Source organism: Bactrocera latifrons, unplaced genomic scaffold, assembly GCF_001853355.1.
Source record: "Bactrocera latifrons isolate USDA-ARS-PBARC rearing strain unplaced genomic scaffold, ASM185335v1 scaffold_398, whole genome shotgun sequence".
Taxonomy (NCBI): Eukaryota; Metazoa; Arthropoda; class Insecta; order Diptera; family Tephritidae; genus Bactrocera; species Bactrocera latifrons.
This window is the reverse complement of record NW_017537043.1, coordinates 165417-180448: the sequence shown is the minus strand read 5'-3', so window position 1 is coordinate 180448 and position 15032 is coordinate 165417. Positions and strand designations below refer to the sequence as shown.

General features: G+C 32.6%; 1 protein-coding gene across 6 annotated transcripts in view; it reads left to right on the top strand.

Annotated features, from left to right (window-relative positions):
• Positions 1 to 15032, top strand: part of LOC108972350 (nephrin) — a 99406-nt gene that overhangs the window by 30206 nt on the left and 54168 nt on the right. For all 6 annotated transcript variants that reach the window (XM_018938892.1, XM_018938894.1, XM_018938893.1 and 3 more), the window contains exons 6-10: positions 2946 to 3099; positions 5143 to 5279; positions 11924 to 12091; positions 12214 to 12345; positions 13746 to 13882. In XM_018938892.1, coding sequence (XP_018794437.1) covers positions 2946 to 3099; positions 5143 to 5279; positions 11924 to 12091; positions 12214 to 12345; positions 13746 to 13882 — 728 coding nt within the window. The remainder of the gene's footprint in view (positions 1 to 2945; positions 3100 to 5142; positions 5280 to 11923; positions 12092 to 12213; positions 12346 to 13745; positions 13883 to 15032) is intronic.

Below are 15032 nucleotides of genomic sequence, written 5' to 3'. Positions count from 1 at the left end.
GGTACCGATCAACCAAGCTGTCACCATTGCAACGCTCCCACCCAGTCAGTCATTCACCTCATCGATGAATGCCCTGCACTACATTTATTAAAGAAATCAACCTTTGGGAATAAGAGACCTTCCGACCTTCTCCATTAATAAATTTCTTAAACTGTGTAACATCAAAAACATATAAACCACATACAACTAAATAACCTTACTAAATATTTTCTTTTCACCATAATCTTAGTGTTAGGAGCCGAAGGCCCTGGTAGCCAGTGCTGATTCTGACAAGTGGATTAATTATTTATAATTAGTTCTCTTTTAAATAAATAAATAAATAAATAAAATTGAGAGATGAATAAAATCATATACCAAGGATATCGGTAAGTGACGTTGGTCCTCATATTCCTAATAGAATGAATTCCCATCTTCTGTTCATTAGATGATGATTCACAATCATTTACGATTTCGTCGAAGGACGAATGTTGAATTCCTTCGAACACCTGAAGGTATCTTCCCGGGTTGATTCTGGCATCTTGCAAGGGATTGAAATGTTCGATAACCCCAAACTTAGCCCTCCTTCCTTTTTTTATATTGTTTTTTGCATGTGCCGCGAGTATACCTACATATGCCTTCTTCATTATAACATTTTAAGGTTCTTAGTTCTGCATTCCTATCGCTCAAGTTAAAAGTTAGTTAGTTAATATGGATTGTAAAAATATTGACCAATTATAATGTGTTGATCAGCTTTAAATTCAATTATTGTATATTATATGCTATATAATGTAAAGCGTATTTCCAATATATACAGACTTATATTACTACCACACAGATACACATGCGTGAATACGGATTAATGGATAAAAGAGAACTATAATATACTTATGCATACATATGTATATGATTGTTTCCTTTTAAGTATAATGAAGTATTAGCAGGTTATATGTGATACAATCAGCATTATTTCAGCCATATTTTATATCAACTTCATTTACACGAGTATTCGGTAAAACAATATACATACATATTTTATTCCTAATACGCACAAACAAGTTGAGATAAAGACTTCATCGTCAAAAACGCCCCCATCTTTTTTTCATGTCGAATAAATTAAACTCATTCGATGAATGTTGTTGCGAAATTAAAATCAACCATTATATGATTAAATCTATTCAATATTACTAATCTATGAACATATTTGCATGCCTATGTTCGGTATATTATTTTAACTTTTGGGATAACTCTGAGTATACGCCCAAAAATTTAATAATTTTCATATAAATTGTACTGGTTAATCGGAATTGGCGATTGCGATGTTACAAATAAATCTAGAACGTATGGGTCCATTAAGATAAATCCGGAGTTGCATGTTGCTTTAAACACAAGCAAATAAGGAAATTGATAGGTGTCAGAAAAGCAATTAAGTTCAATAATTGTACCACTAACCACGCTGATAAATACCCATCAATTGTATGTGTGCATGTTCACCTGCTCGTCAATTAGAACAAAACAAAATTGATATCCCCCTCTGAACCAATCGCTGCTCACAATAGTAATATTACATAAGTAAAATACGTATAATATAGTTTTTTGGAGCTGCAGAACAGTTATCGCTAGACATACCTATATTTTTCTGCATTATGATTAAATTTATTTCTTCTCCTCTTGCCTATAATTTCTTAAATTTTCCGAAAAAATACTTTTGTATACTTTTTTTTAATAATTTGGTATTTAGTTGCTTAGGAAATTTTTGGCTATTATTATCAAATTGTTCCAAGCTTCAATTTCCGATACAGTCATAATCGAGATAATATCTGTATCTACATTAGTTGCCGTATGTGATGACATCGATTATTTTCTATAACTGTAATTGAAATAATATTACAGATATAATTTTAAGAAAACAATTTCGGGGCAGATTTTCACTCTTACATTCACTTCCTTTGGTATGATGAACACATTCTGGGAATTTAGCCACATCATTGTATCTCACAATTTTTGAATGATGGAAAAAACAAATTTTATTACTAACGGAGCCGCGATCATAATCAGAATAGCACACTAAACACTCAACATTAAATACGAACAAGAAAAAATTATTATATTTTTGGTAGAGCTGTGTTATACATACATAATAGTCGAACATTTCACACATTTTCGAAATGAAGCAGTAGTATATTCAATATTATACTTTCACTGAATTTTCCTAAGACAACAAAAATACTGATAATGGAATAATATCAAGCACCAAATTGAGTTGAATTTGGTCTAGTAGTTCCTTCCTGTTATAGGAAATTTAACGATCTAGAAAAAATTTTATTTTTTTTAAGTCAACTCGCTCAAAATTTTCTCGGGATCAAGCTTATATTGGTTGTATTGTATTAAACATCACAATAAAAAAATACAATATTCCTGCTATTTATATGGGAAATCAAAAATCACAGTGAGCCACCTGTTAATTTAATATTAAGAGCTCAAACTTTACCAGAATTGCCATTTCAAAAGATATTTTCTTTATATCTAAGGAACACAATTTAGTTTTTTGTCCACGTTAATGGGCATAACCGTACACTTTCTATAACATTAACAATGAAAATAAACGAATCGGAATACTATCATCCTTTCCATCTGTTTTTTCTTCACTTTTCATTACATAAAACAACCAACCAAAACAATTAGGTTTTCGGAGTAAAATTTCTAAGTATTTCTTGTCTAAAACTTGTTGATATTGGACCTATCTTTTAGGGTCTAAAATAGAAATCCGGTTAGTATTGGGTTTCATGCCGAATATGTTAATCAATGCGTGAGTGATCTATCATAATACCGGGAGTTGTAAAAATATATATTTATACATATTACATCTTAAAACATTTTACCATGCCTTCTTCAAAGTACACATTAAACATGTTTGGTAAACGAACATACTAATAATATATATTTCTTTGTTATTGCTCACATTTTAGATCCACCAGGCCCTCCATATATCGAGGGTTATACTCAAGGCGAGATTCTGCGAAGGGGTCAAACAGTAGAGTTGGTGTGTCGGAGTAGAGGCGGAAATCCACCAGCGCAATTAATTTGGTATAAGAATGGTTCTCAAATCCGAATGGCTTACAGGTGAGTAAAGTGAGCAACAGATTTTCTTGTATTAGTCAACTGAATACATATTTATATCCGCGAACGAAGTTTAACGGCCATGAACAGTTGTACACATTAGATGTACAATGCCTGTTTTCATTTGTCGTTCATATTTGATGCTAAACTGCAGTTGTCTGTAATTATTCGATGGAAAATTGTTTAACTCAAATTCATAATCAGCACAAGTCAAATACTAATATTGAGTAGTGTTTTTTTAGCGTTTCGTGTTGTTATGCTAGAATGTAAAGGCACTACTTGTAGTTCTATTTTGAACAATTGTATACACGTTGTATTGGGCACCACTTAAATTTGAATTTTACCGGAGCACTCACACTGTCGATTAATAAGATAGGTTAGGTAAAAATTACTGTCATTAAATAATTTAGTAGTTAGTGAATATCTTTCCTTTTGGCCTTGTAATGTGTGACACTGTGTGATGTGTTGTATTAGACTGTGCCAGTGTTATAGCAGGAACAGTGGAGAACGTATAGCAGAGCCAGTGAGAAACGCTACTGCCTTCCTTCCTTTTCCTTCCTCATCGGAAAAATGTGTGAGCAGTGAAAAACGTGGCAAAAACGCAGAATTCAGCCAACTTTGTTTGTTTTCATTTGCATAATGTTGCCATTGCTCAATTCGCATATATAGTTTTGTACACATCTATGTTTTTAATTACAATTTTTTATAATATAAAATATCAAAACTGAAAACAAACTATTAAAAATAGTTTATATATTTATAAATAATAGCATTCTTGTAGTGCACAGTGAAAAACGCTACTCCCTTCTCTCTTTGACGTAGGATGACGTGAGAATTCATGGCATTTGGATTTTTGCCGTAGAAACGTGTCAGCTGATTGCTCTCTTACAACGCAGGGTTACCAATATCTATATACTGTAGTAATTATTAACTTTTATAATTCAATTTATTCAATATGTTTGAAATTTTCCTAAAATAACTCAAAATCAGAGTCGAATGCTATTATTTATAAATATTATATATAAACTATTTTTAATAGTTTGTTTTCAGTTTTGATATTTTATATTATAAAAAATTGTAATTGAAAACATAAATGTGTACAAAACTATATATGCGAATTGAGCATTGTTCAAATGAAAACAAACAAAAATGGCTGATCTATGCGTTTTTGCCACGTTCTCAAGTGTTCACACATTTGCTCGATGAGGAAGGAAAAGGAAGGAAGTCAGTAGCGTTTTCCACTGTTCCTGTTATTGTACCACGTACATTGTTTCGTTGATAAGGTGATGTTATGCAGCACTAGGTGGAGGCTTAGACTCGTGTAGTCATATTCGGGGGATTCCCTTGCTCTTGCAAGATTGCAAAAATCCTATACCGAAATATACAAGGGCACGCATTGCAGAATCTAGTGATATATGAACGGCTGATTCGGTCAATTTATTGCAAATAACTCTTGTGCATGACTATTGTGAATTGGCGCTCCTTCTGCATTCACTCTCAACAAAAAAACTGTAACAAATCTTTCTAATGTAAATAGAAATTATAAAATCTATTGAAAATTTACCTTCCTTAACAATTTAACGTTAAAATATGTATTTAAGTTAAATGACAGCTAGAACATTTCTTACGTGTCATTGCACGAAAATAAACATGGGTGTTGGTCTGCATTTTTTACAGCCCTTGCAAATATTTGTCTGCGTGTGTTTGTTGTTGTGCCGTTGCAGTAGTGGAAAAATTTACAATTTCGATATATGCTGCTATATTTCGATATCCTCATTAGGCATACATTCATCTATTGTAAGGTGAAAGTGTCTCTTTTAATTGGGAAATATGTATATGTATGTAGACTCTAACATAAGGATGTCAAAAAAAAAAATATTATTTTCCACATTTTCTTGAAAATGTTTGCCGAGATATGAAATGAATATCCAGAAACCAATTAATTTTATCATCCAGATTATGCTAGGGTATACAAATTATAATAACTATCATGCTTTGTACAACATGTTGCTACAGCATAATTATAACTATATTATATTTTTAAAGGACTGCCGGACGATTGTCTGAAAATATCTACACCTTTACAGCAGAAGCGAGCGATAATAATGCACGTTTTCGTTGCGAAGCCAGTAACGTAATGTCACAGAATCCTTTGAAAGCAGAAATAGACATAACTGTACTTTGTAAGTAAACGTATTAAAATTACGTTCTTATATACATATATCTAGATAATATAGACATAAGTAAATTTATGTGCAACTCAAAAATGTATATTTAATACGCATATGGAATTAATTTGTTTAAATCTGGAATTTGCAAATTACAACAAATTTGTTTATTCAAATATTAATTCAATTATTATTTTTATGTATTTTTTAGCAACTCTGCTGCTTTCCCTTTTTATAGTGGATTTGCTAAATATCTGTATAAATGCAGCAATGTTTGTAATTCAGCTGAAGTTTTAAAAAGATTATATACTTATAACAGATTTATTGGCGTTTCGATTAGATAACAGCAATTGAAGAAAGAATCAAAACGTTATTTGTTTTCTCTTCATTCTAACTGTTTCGATTATCAAAATTGTTTTGTACAATTTAAGACCGTTTCTCAATAATAATAATATTTTCCTTAAACGCTGGTAGTTGAACTGGATTATTACTTTAATTAACAGAATCGTTTTCACCAAATTGTGGTTAGCTTACCTACAAATAGTTTAATTATTGTGAATGCGTGAGGAAAGCCATTCACAATAATTGCATTGTGAATACGCAAAACTGTGTAAACATCATGAGCCATGCATTTGCATGAACCCAAACCGGTTTTCGTAGGCGAGGGAACGACAAGGAAAGACGAGGTCATACTCAGGTGGTTCGCTTTGTGTTTTTTCCGCAACAGGTCGCTGCTACGCAATTCGCCATTTCTTTTAATTTTGAATTTGCATTGCTCGGATTTAAAGGAATATTTATTTTATATTCGGATATTAAATGTTATAACCTGTTTTTTTTTTTAATGTAATATCCATACATATGTATGTATATATGTTCATATATGAATGCAAATAGGCATAATATTTAATGATAATGAGCGACAAAATAGTCCCCTTCCGAACGACGTTTTTGCAATTAATTTTTTTTATAAGTTTTACAGCTGACAGCTTTCATTTCATGTTCTTCTTAGAAACTAAGCCATATAATAATAATAAAAATTCTTTCCGTTCCCACAACAATCTATGTACATATGTACTTACTTTACGTCATGGATAATATGATACGAAACTCTTTGATTCGAGAGAGAGCTGTCAAAACTCGCATTTTTTATAACATTTGCCAATGATGCCACTGCTGAAAAATATTAGATTGGGTATTAAATAAATTATACAAAACACTAAATTAAACACTTTGAAAATGCATATGAAAATGCATATATAAATGCTAAAATGAATAATCATTAGTTAATTTACACAAACATTTATTTTGCCACAATATGTTCGCACAGTTCAATGAAATTGAATTTCACACTAATTTCGTCAGGTAATTATAGCGGTTTACTTCTGGCATCCCGCCTTTTCTGAAATCAACTGTCAGAAATTCCCTGATCTTCATCGCTGTCAAATAATCAGGGAACGCGTTTGAGAGAAAAAGAGAGTCAATGCTAAAGTCTCGTATCATATTATCCATGTTTACGTAACCGGAACGGCCAAGTAGTGTCAACTCGACAGCGTTCTTTAAATTTATTTTAGGAATGTTTTCAGCTGATACAACAACAACTGTTTTATTTTTAAGTTTCAATCTGCCTTTTTGTGTACCTTATCTGTCTGATACGTTAAAATTGGTTTCTAATGTTTATACTGAACTTGGATAATATTGAACGTTTATGGTATATATATATATATATATCCGTATGTAAGTTTGTAGGATGCACTTTTTTTGTTTGAGGAAGAATGCTCTATGCTTGATCTGCATTTTATGCTTATATGAGTTAGAAGGAATTAAGCAGGGAATATCAATATTTTAGCTTGTTAAGTGTTTTTTACATTGTTGTAAAATATGCACCGTACATAGCAAATTTTGGTAAGGAGGCGATTATTTTCTTATCAAAAATTTCTACCAGCTCGTAACATCATTTAGTAGTCTTTGGTTGTTTCATAATTTTAATCAACAACAACAAAGAGTCATATGTACTTATTTACATACATATGGATGTAGTAAATGTATACTTACATAAGTTTTACATACATAGTTAAAGACTAGTCAATCGACTGTCTTTTTCTCATACTTACACTTATAACATATTTTTATACTCTCGCAACAAAGTTGCTAAAGAGAGTATTATAGTTTTGTTCACCTAACGGTTGTTTGTAAGTCCTAAAACTAAAAGAGTCAGATATAGGGTTATATATACCAAAGTGATCAGGGTNTATTTCTTGGCTCCATAAGAAGGTTAAGTTCGAAGATGGGCAAAATCGGCCCACTGCCACGCCCACAAAATGTCGGAAGCCGAAAACCTATAAAGTGTCATAACTAAGCCATAAATAAAGATATTAAAATCAAATTTGGCACAAAGGATCGCATTAGGGAGGGGCATATTTGGCGTAATTTTTTTGGAAAAGTGGGCGTGGCCCCGTGTACATATCTCGAAAACTACTATAGCTATGTCAACCAAACTGTACAGAGTCGTTTATTTTAGGCATTTCCATATACACTTCAAAAATTGAAGAAATCGGATAATAACCACGCCCACCTCCCATATGAAGGTTATGTTGAAAATCACTAAAAGTGCGTTAACCGACTAACAAAAAACGTCAGAAACACTACATTTTACGGAAGAAATGTCAGAAGGAAGCTGCATAGAGGCTTTTTTTTTTAAATTGAAAATGGGCGTGGCGTCGCCCACTTATGGACCAAAAACCATATCTCAAGAAGTACTCGACCGATTTCAATCAAATTCGGTATATAATATTTTCTTAACACCCTGATGACATGTACCAAATGAAATCGGTTCACAACCACGCCTGAAATCTCGATTATCACTTTATCATGCGAGAGTATAAAACGTTCAGTGACACCCGAACTTAACCCTTCCTTACTTGTTTTACATAATACCTTACTCGTTTATACCATTTAAAAAGGGAATAAATTCGTGCTTGATAATAGAGTAAAATCACAGATGTAATAAACTACTCATTACAAAATATAATTTGTAAAAGTCTACTGTTTTTCAGTACATTTTTACGTTTGCATTCTAGTTGTGAATTTCTTCACAATTCATTTCATTTCCTGACGAGTTTGTGGCTTCTCTGTAGGGTATACACCGTATATGTATATCTCCATAGTATGTATGAGAACATAAACATAAACATAAATACATATGTATTTATATACATATATGTAAGTATGTGTGCACACAAACAAAATGCGTCTCCTTAAAGCATTTCAAACTACCCGATGTACACATTTTATTTCTTTTGTTAACATGCATACAGTTGCATATCTAGATTTAATCGCATTTCTCTCTGGTTCACACAATCCTATATTGAGCGCATAAAATCCAAGTTTTAAGTATTGCGCTTTCATCACGACTACGCACCCCTAAGAGTATGACTATACATCCAGTACTTGGCGGGGGAGCTGAGACTCAACAGTTGATGAGGCTGTGGCAGCTGTTGTTTTCCCAAGGCGTTGTTTCTGTTTAATATGCCAAGTGTTGTCAAGCGCACTCATACTTCATATTCGTAGCAGTGTTCATCTCCATATCGTCACCTGAAATGTAAAATAACGTATCATCAAAAAAACGAAATTCAGTGTCTTATTAATTACGCTTCACTACTTCAAATTACATACATAATATCACATAGTATGTGCAGTATTTTCAGGTTCTGCGGTCAGATATAAATAAGTTTTAACCAATATTAAAATTTTGTTTTACTCATGTTCCATTTTATTTCGGGTTTCATTCATGACGCTGTAAATTTCCGAAAATGTTGTTACGTTATTTTGCATTTGAGGTGCCGATATATACATGTGCATATATACAAATATAAGTACGTACAAATGTTTTTGAATTTGTACTAGTAAATATAATGAGTATATAAATTTACATAAATATATGCGTATGCTATGTTATTTAATTTGTTCGCCCTGTATACAAAAAAGTAGATAAGTTATTAAATTCAAACAAATTAACAATTGCTCATATGTTTGCACATATTTGGATATGTTTCAATGTGGGAAGCATGTGTTGATTTTTTCGGGCCTATGGAAAGACTTAAGATCATCTATTGCACTAGTACTTGAATTGTTTTTCTTTTTTATTATAGAAATTTTTTTTCTACAATAGAACTTTTTTCACATATTATGAGGCATGTATATGGGGGAGTGTATAAAAAATTTTTTTCGGGATTTTTTGATGACATCTGTCGGAGAAATGGCTGGGTGAATGAATGCGTTTTTATACTCTCGCAACAAAGTTGCTAAGGAGAGTACTATAGTTTTGTTCACATAACGGTTGTTTGTAAGTCCTAAAACTAAAAGAATCAGATATAGGGTTATATATACCAAAGTGATCAGGGTGACGACTAGAGTTGAAATCCAGTTGTCTGTCTGTCCGTCCGTCCGTCCGTGCAAGCTGTAACTTGAGTAAAAATTGAGATATCATGTTCAAACTTGGTACACGTATTTCATGGCTCCATAAGAAGATTAAGTTCGAAGATGGGCAAAATCGGCCCACTGTCACGCCCACAAAATGGCGRAARCCGAAAACYTATAAAKTGTCATAAMTAAGCCATAAATAAAGATATTAAAATGAAATTTGGCACAAAGGATCGCATTAGGGAGGGGCATATTTGGCGTAATTTTTTTGGAAAAGTGGGCGTGGCCCCGCCCCCTACTAACTTTTTTGTACATATCTCGAAAACTACTATAGCTATGTCAACCAAACTGTATAGAGTCGTTTCCTTCAGGCATTTCCATATACAGTTCAAAAATGGAAGAAATCGGATAATAACCACGCCACCTCCCATACAAAGGTTATGTTGAAAATCACTAAAAGTGCGTTAATCGACTAACAGAAAACGTCAGAAACACTAAATTTTACGGAAGAAATGTCAGAAGGAAGCTGCACCCAGTCTTTTTATAAAAATTGAAAATGGACGTGGCGTCGCCCACTTATGGACCAAAAACCATATCTCAGGAACTACTCGACCGATTTCAAAGAAATTCGGTATATAATATTTTCTTAACATGATTACATGTACGAAATATGGGTGAAATCGGTTCACAACCACGCCTTCTTCCAATATAACGCAATTTTGAATTCCATCTGATACCTTCTCTGTATAATATATGCATTAGGAACCAATGATGATAGCGGAATAAAACTTTACACAAATACGGTATTTGAACTGAGGTATCCCTTGTGGAAAAATTGTCGTGATCGGACTATAACTATTCAAGGTCTCTGATGTCGAACACGAATAACTCAGTGCCTAACCTAACCTAACCCAATTTTTCACCGAAAATATCGGTAAATCTCTCAGATATTTTCATGTAATTCAGAGGGCATCATTCTTATACTCTCGCAATAAAGTTGCTAATAACGGTATATATCGTTAGATATATGGTTACATATACCAAAGTAATCAGGGTTACGAGTAGTGTTGAAATGCGGATGTCTCTCTGTCTGTCCGGGCAAGCTGTAACTTGAGTAAAAATTGTGATATCTTAATGAAACTTGTCATGCGAGAGCATAAAATGTTCGGTGACACCCGAACTTAGGTGTTCTTTACATGTTTCATATTTCGATAATCTAAAAGACAGAAACTCAATTTATTCTTAAAAAGTACGTGAATGGTTATCGGCCTTACTAGAATAATGAAAAAATGTAGATAAATAGCAAAGTAAGTAACGTTTTAATTTTAAATTTTCCCCATGTTTTTTACATAAATTTTATCAGAACATTGTCAATAAATTATAAAAAATTATAAATCTAGTAGGGACGATAGACAGGGGTTTTGTGATCATTTAAAAAAAAAAAAATAAGCAAATCGGTTGAGTGGTTCGACCAAAATCATGTCCGCCATTTTAAAATGTGTGTTTTGAGAAAAACGCGTTTGAGGTACTGCACTCCGAGTGCTCCGAACGTCGAGCGGTATTATTATTTTTTCGAAGTGGGTTTCTACATTAATGTTTCTAAGGGTATAAGGGAACAGAAAATTAAAAAAAAAAGATTGAAAAAAGAACACCTACTGACCCCTTAAACGCATTTGACGATCTGTCTGCATTTTTTACTTCTCTGAATTTTCCTAAACATAGACATGTGTAAAATAAAATTTTACGCAAATTGCCAAATCAAGCATAAAGCCTTCTAATGTATGTATGTATAAAACTCCAGGTTCTCGGTTCGTTGGTATGTACGGGAGATAAGTTATTTTTTGAATAAGCAAAGCCATTTGGTGAAAAAATCTAGTATATATTGTTCCTTCATAGCAACGCACTGCACTACACTCTGACGTCGAAATTAATATGAATACTCAACTTATGGTATACCATATAACTTGAATATTCAAATTGTTATATTTTTAGGTTATTTAGATATTTAAGAAGTAAGTGAGGTAGCTCGGACAAACATGTTTGTATATATGTATGTAATAATAAATAACTCCGAATAATATGGTTCACATTTTTTCATACGATGATAATAGATTAAAGAAATATATTTATAAACCATATAGTTATGTACATATGTATGTACATACTTGTATATAGTACATATGCAAGTCCTAATTATTTTCATTGAATAATCCACATCTCACATTACATTTCCTCCCAAGTTGCTCCGACACATGTATCTATTGCGGGACCTTCTGAAGCGCGTGTGGGGGACGTGGTATCACTAACATGTACAACTGCACCGTCCAATCCACCAGCGGAAATAAAATGGATGGTCGGCGGGCGTCAAATTCGAAATGCCACTTCAAAGACAAACGTCAGCTCTGAAGGTATATGAAAGTCAAAATTTTTATTAATGTTATTTTTATTTAAATTCTATGATATAACTTACCAGTATATGTATGATGTATGTATGTGCTCATTTACATTGATTTATGTACTACATTTTCAGGTGGATGGGTTACTGTTTCCAACATAACTACAACTGTTGAACCCAATAAAAGATCTCTTGTAGTAATTTGTCATGGACTCAACATGCAGTTAACAGAGAACGTTGTCTCAACACATACAGTAAATATTTTGTGTGAGTATTATATACATATATTGTCTTATTAACATTGTTAATAACTCGAAATAATCGTGTTATTTTTTAACGGCAGGCAAAAATGACGGCGGGGGTTAGTCAAGTTCGATATTTTATATTTATAAATAACTCAACTGTAACCGTTGAAACAAGAACCAAATTGGATATACATTTTCAGTTTTGTAGATTGATAGACATAAATATGTATGTTTACTTTTCAGACTAGAGTGAGTGCCCCTTGCATTATGCTGAATAAATGAGTATATGTATATACTTACATAAATATGCGTTTATGAGCATACTAGGTGCCTTAATAGAAAATTAAGTGCTCAATAGTTATACAGTGTTTTTTCTTTCCCACAAAAACCGCTATTCTGAGAATTTAATTATATTCGGATGTTTGTAGGACAATACTCTAAATATTAAAATTTTTCCTCGATTTGGAGAATTTCGATTAAGGTTCTTACATTTGTACACATACATACTCGTATGTATGTATATGTATGCAGATACATTTGTACAGTGTATAATAAAGAAAAATTTAAAGTCGTAAAATGAACTTTGACATTTGAGAATTTCAAGAAGACTGTTGTTATTTTCAATTGGTTTATGACAAACAATCTACAAAACTGAAAATTTAATTAAAAATGCTGCAGCCGCTGTTAGTTAATTACAGCTCATGAAACATATTTTCGTTCCAAATTTGTGTGACTACTAATGTCAATATTTTTGAACTCCTTAATTAATTGAATGCGTCAATCTTTTGATTCATACATTCAGTACAAGTACAAACGTAAATTGAAAATTTCAGCGTTTTTCTTTGAGATACTTACATAGCTGCTTTTGTTCAGTTCATTTGAACGTACCATACATATCTGCCAGAAGTTAAATTGTATGTGGGGTATGATTAGTTTACAAAATGTTATAATTGTTACAGCATACCATCTTCCAAATGAATTCCTATTAGGGTTATCAATAATCATTTTCGACAAGGTGTCCGGTAGGCAACTTGCAGAGGATGTGGCGCATATTTCAGCTCCTGGATTGTTTAAACCTTGATGTTAGATCTAAAAAAATAATTGTATCATTATGTCGGTAAATCATTGATGTGTCTGCAAATATGCAAAGCAGTTTAATTAAATTTAGCGAACTTATAAAATTTTATTTAATAAAGTCTAATGTGTGAAGTTTTACCATACCATTTCCCCTGCTCTCATATTTTACATATCGAATTTGTCAGTCAGTATGTAAGATAGGTTCATGCAAAAGTTAATACAATCAATTAACTTTTAACCGTTTATGAGGGAAATCGGTATTTACTTTGATCTAACGCCCTTAATATATTGATTTTTGGTTTTCTGGTTTGGTGCGATTTTTCGACCGTTTTTGCCTTTTTACAGATCCCCCTTCTTCTCCCATAATTTCTGGCTATATGGAAGGACAAATTATACCGGCCGGTTCTGTGCAAAAACTGCTTTGTGTCTCTTCAGGTGGAAACCCCTTAGCTACCCTCACTTGGTACAAGAACGATAAGAGAGTAAGTAAAAATTAACTTATACGTATACATATGATATATCGATCTGTATTTTACTCCTACTATATAATATAGAGATTTTTTTCTAATCCAGGGTGTTTTTTAGATATGAAGATAAAATTTAATGTTAGGGGCAACAATTTACCTTAATAATAAAGATAGAGGCAATACTTCCTAGGTTGGCTCGAACAAATTCCAATTGTTGTTATTGTTAACTATTAATGTAACTTCCCCATTATTTAATTTTACGGACACAGAGAGCAAATGAACTGGAACTCTTTACATAATTATACAAAACTTGTCATTATTTGTCATAAATTTATATAAATATATGCAAAGTATGTATTTATACATTAGTCTGAAAGATTAAAATCCATATTTCATTGTCTTATTTATAGATTAACTAATCTCTTGAATATTAAATTTGTCTGCATATTTATTTTGCTTTTTAATATTTGTAATATGTACATTATCCAATTTGACCTTTTATAAATTTTGCTTATTCTTTGTGATGTAGATTTTTATAATTTTTAATGTAACCTTCTTTCCTCTATTTCTTATAATACTCTCAAAACAAATTCCTTTTATTTTTATACCTTGTTTTCGTGTATTATACTTATATGTATGTGTAACTAACGGGGCGGCTGTTACACTCCTATAGAAGATTGTACCTTCTCAGTTTAGTTCTGCAGCTCGATTTATATTCTCCAGAAGAAGGTTGAAGAAGTAACACGGAGAGAATCATCTTGTCTGAAACTTCTCGTCTGGTATCGAACGACTCAGAGATGTTCTTCCCGATTCTGACGGTTTTAGTGTTACTCAACGTCAGTTTACAGAGCCGTATTAATTTTACGGGGATGGCAAATTCAGATATCGCGGCACGAAGGCAGACATCGTGCTGTCAAAGGCAGCTTAGAAATCGACGAAGAGGTGGTTTGTGTCGATTCTCTTTTCACGGGTTTTTCCAAGATTTGGCGCATGGTGAATATCTGGTCAGTTGTTAATTTTCCAGGCCTAAAGCCACACTGATAAGGCCCAATCAGTTTGTTGACGGTGGGCTTTAATCTTTCACATAATACGCTCGATAGAACCTCATATGCGATGTTGAGGCGTATCCTACGGTAATTGGCGCAGATTGTGGGGTCTCCTTTTT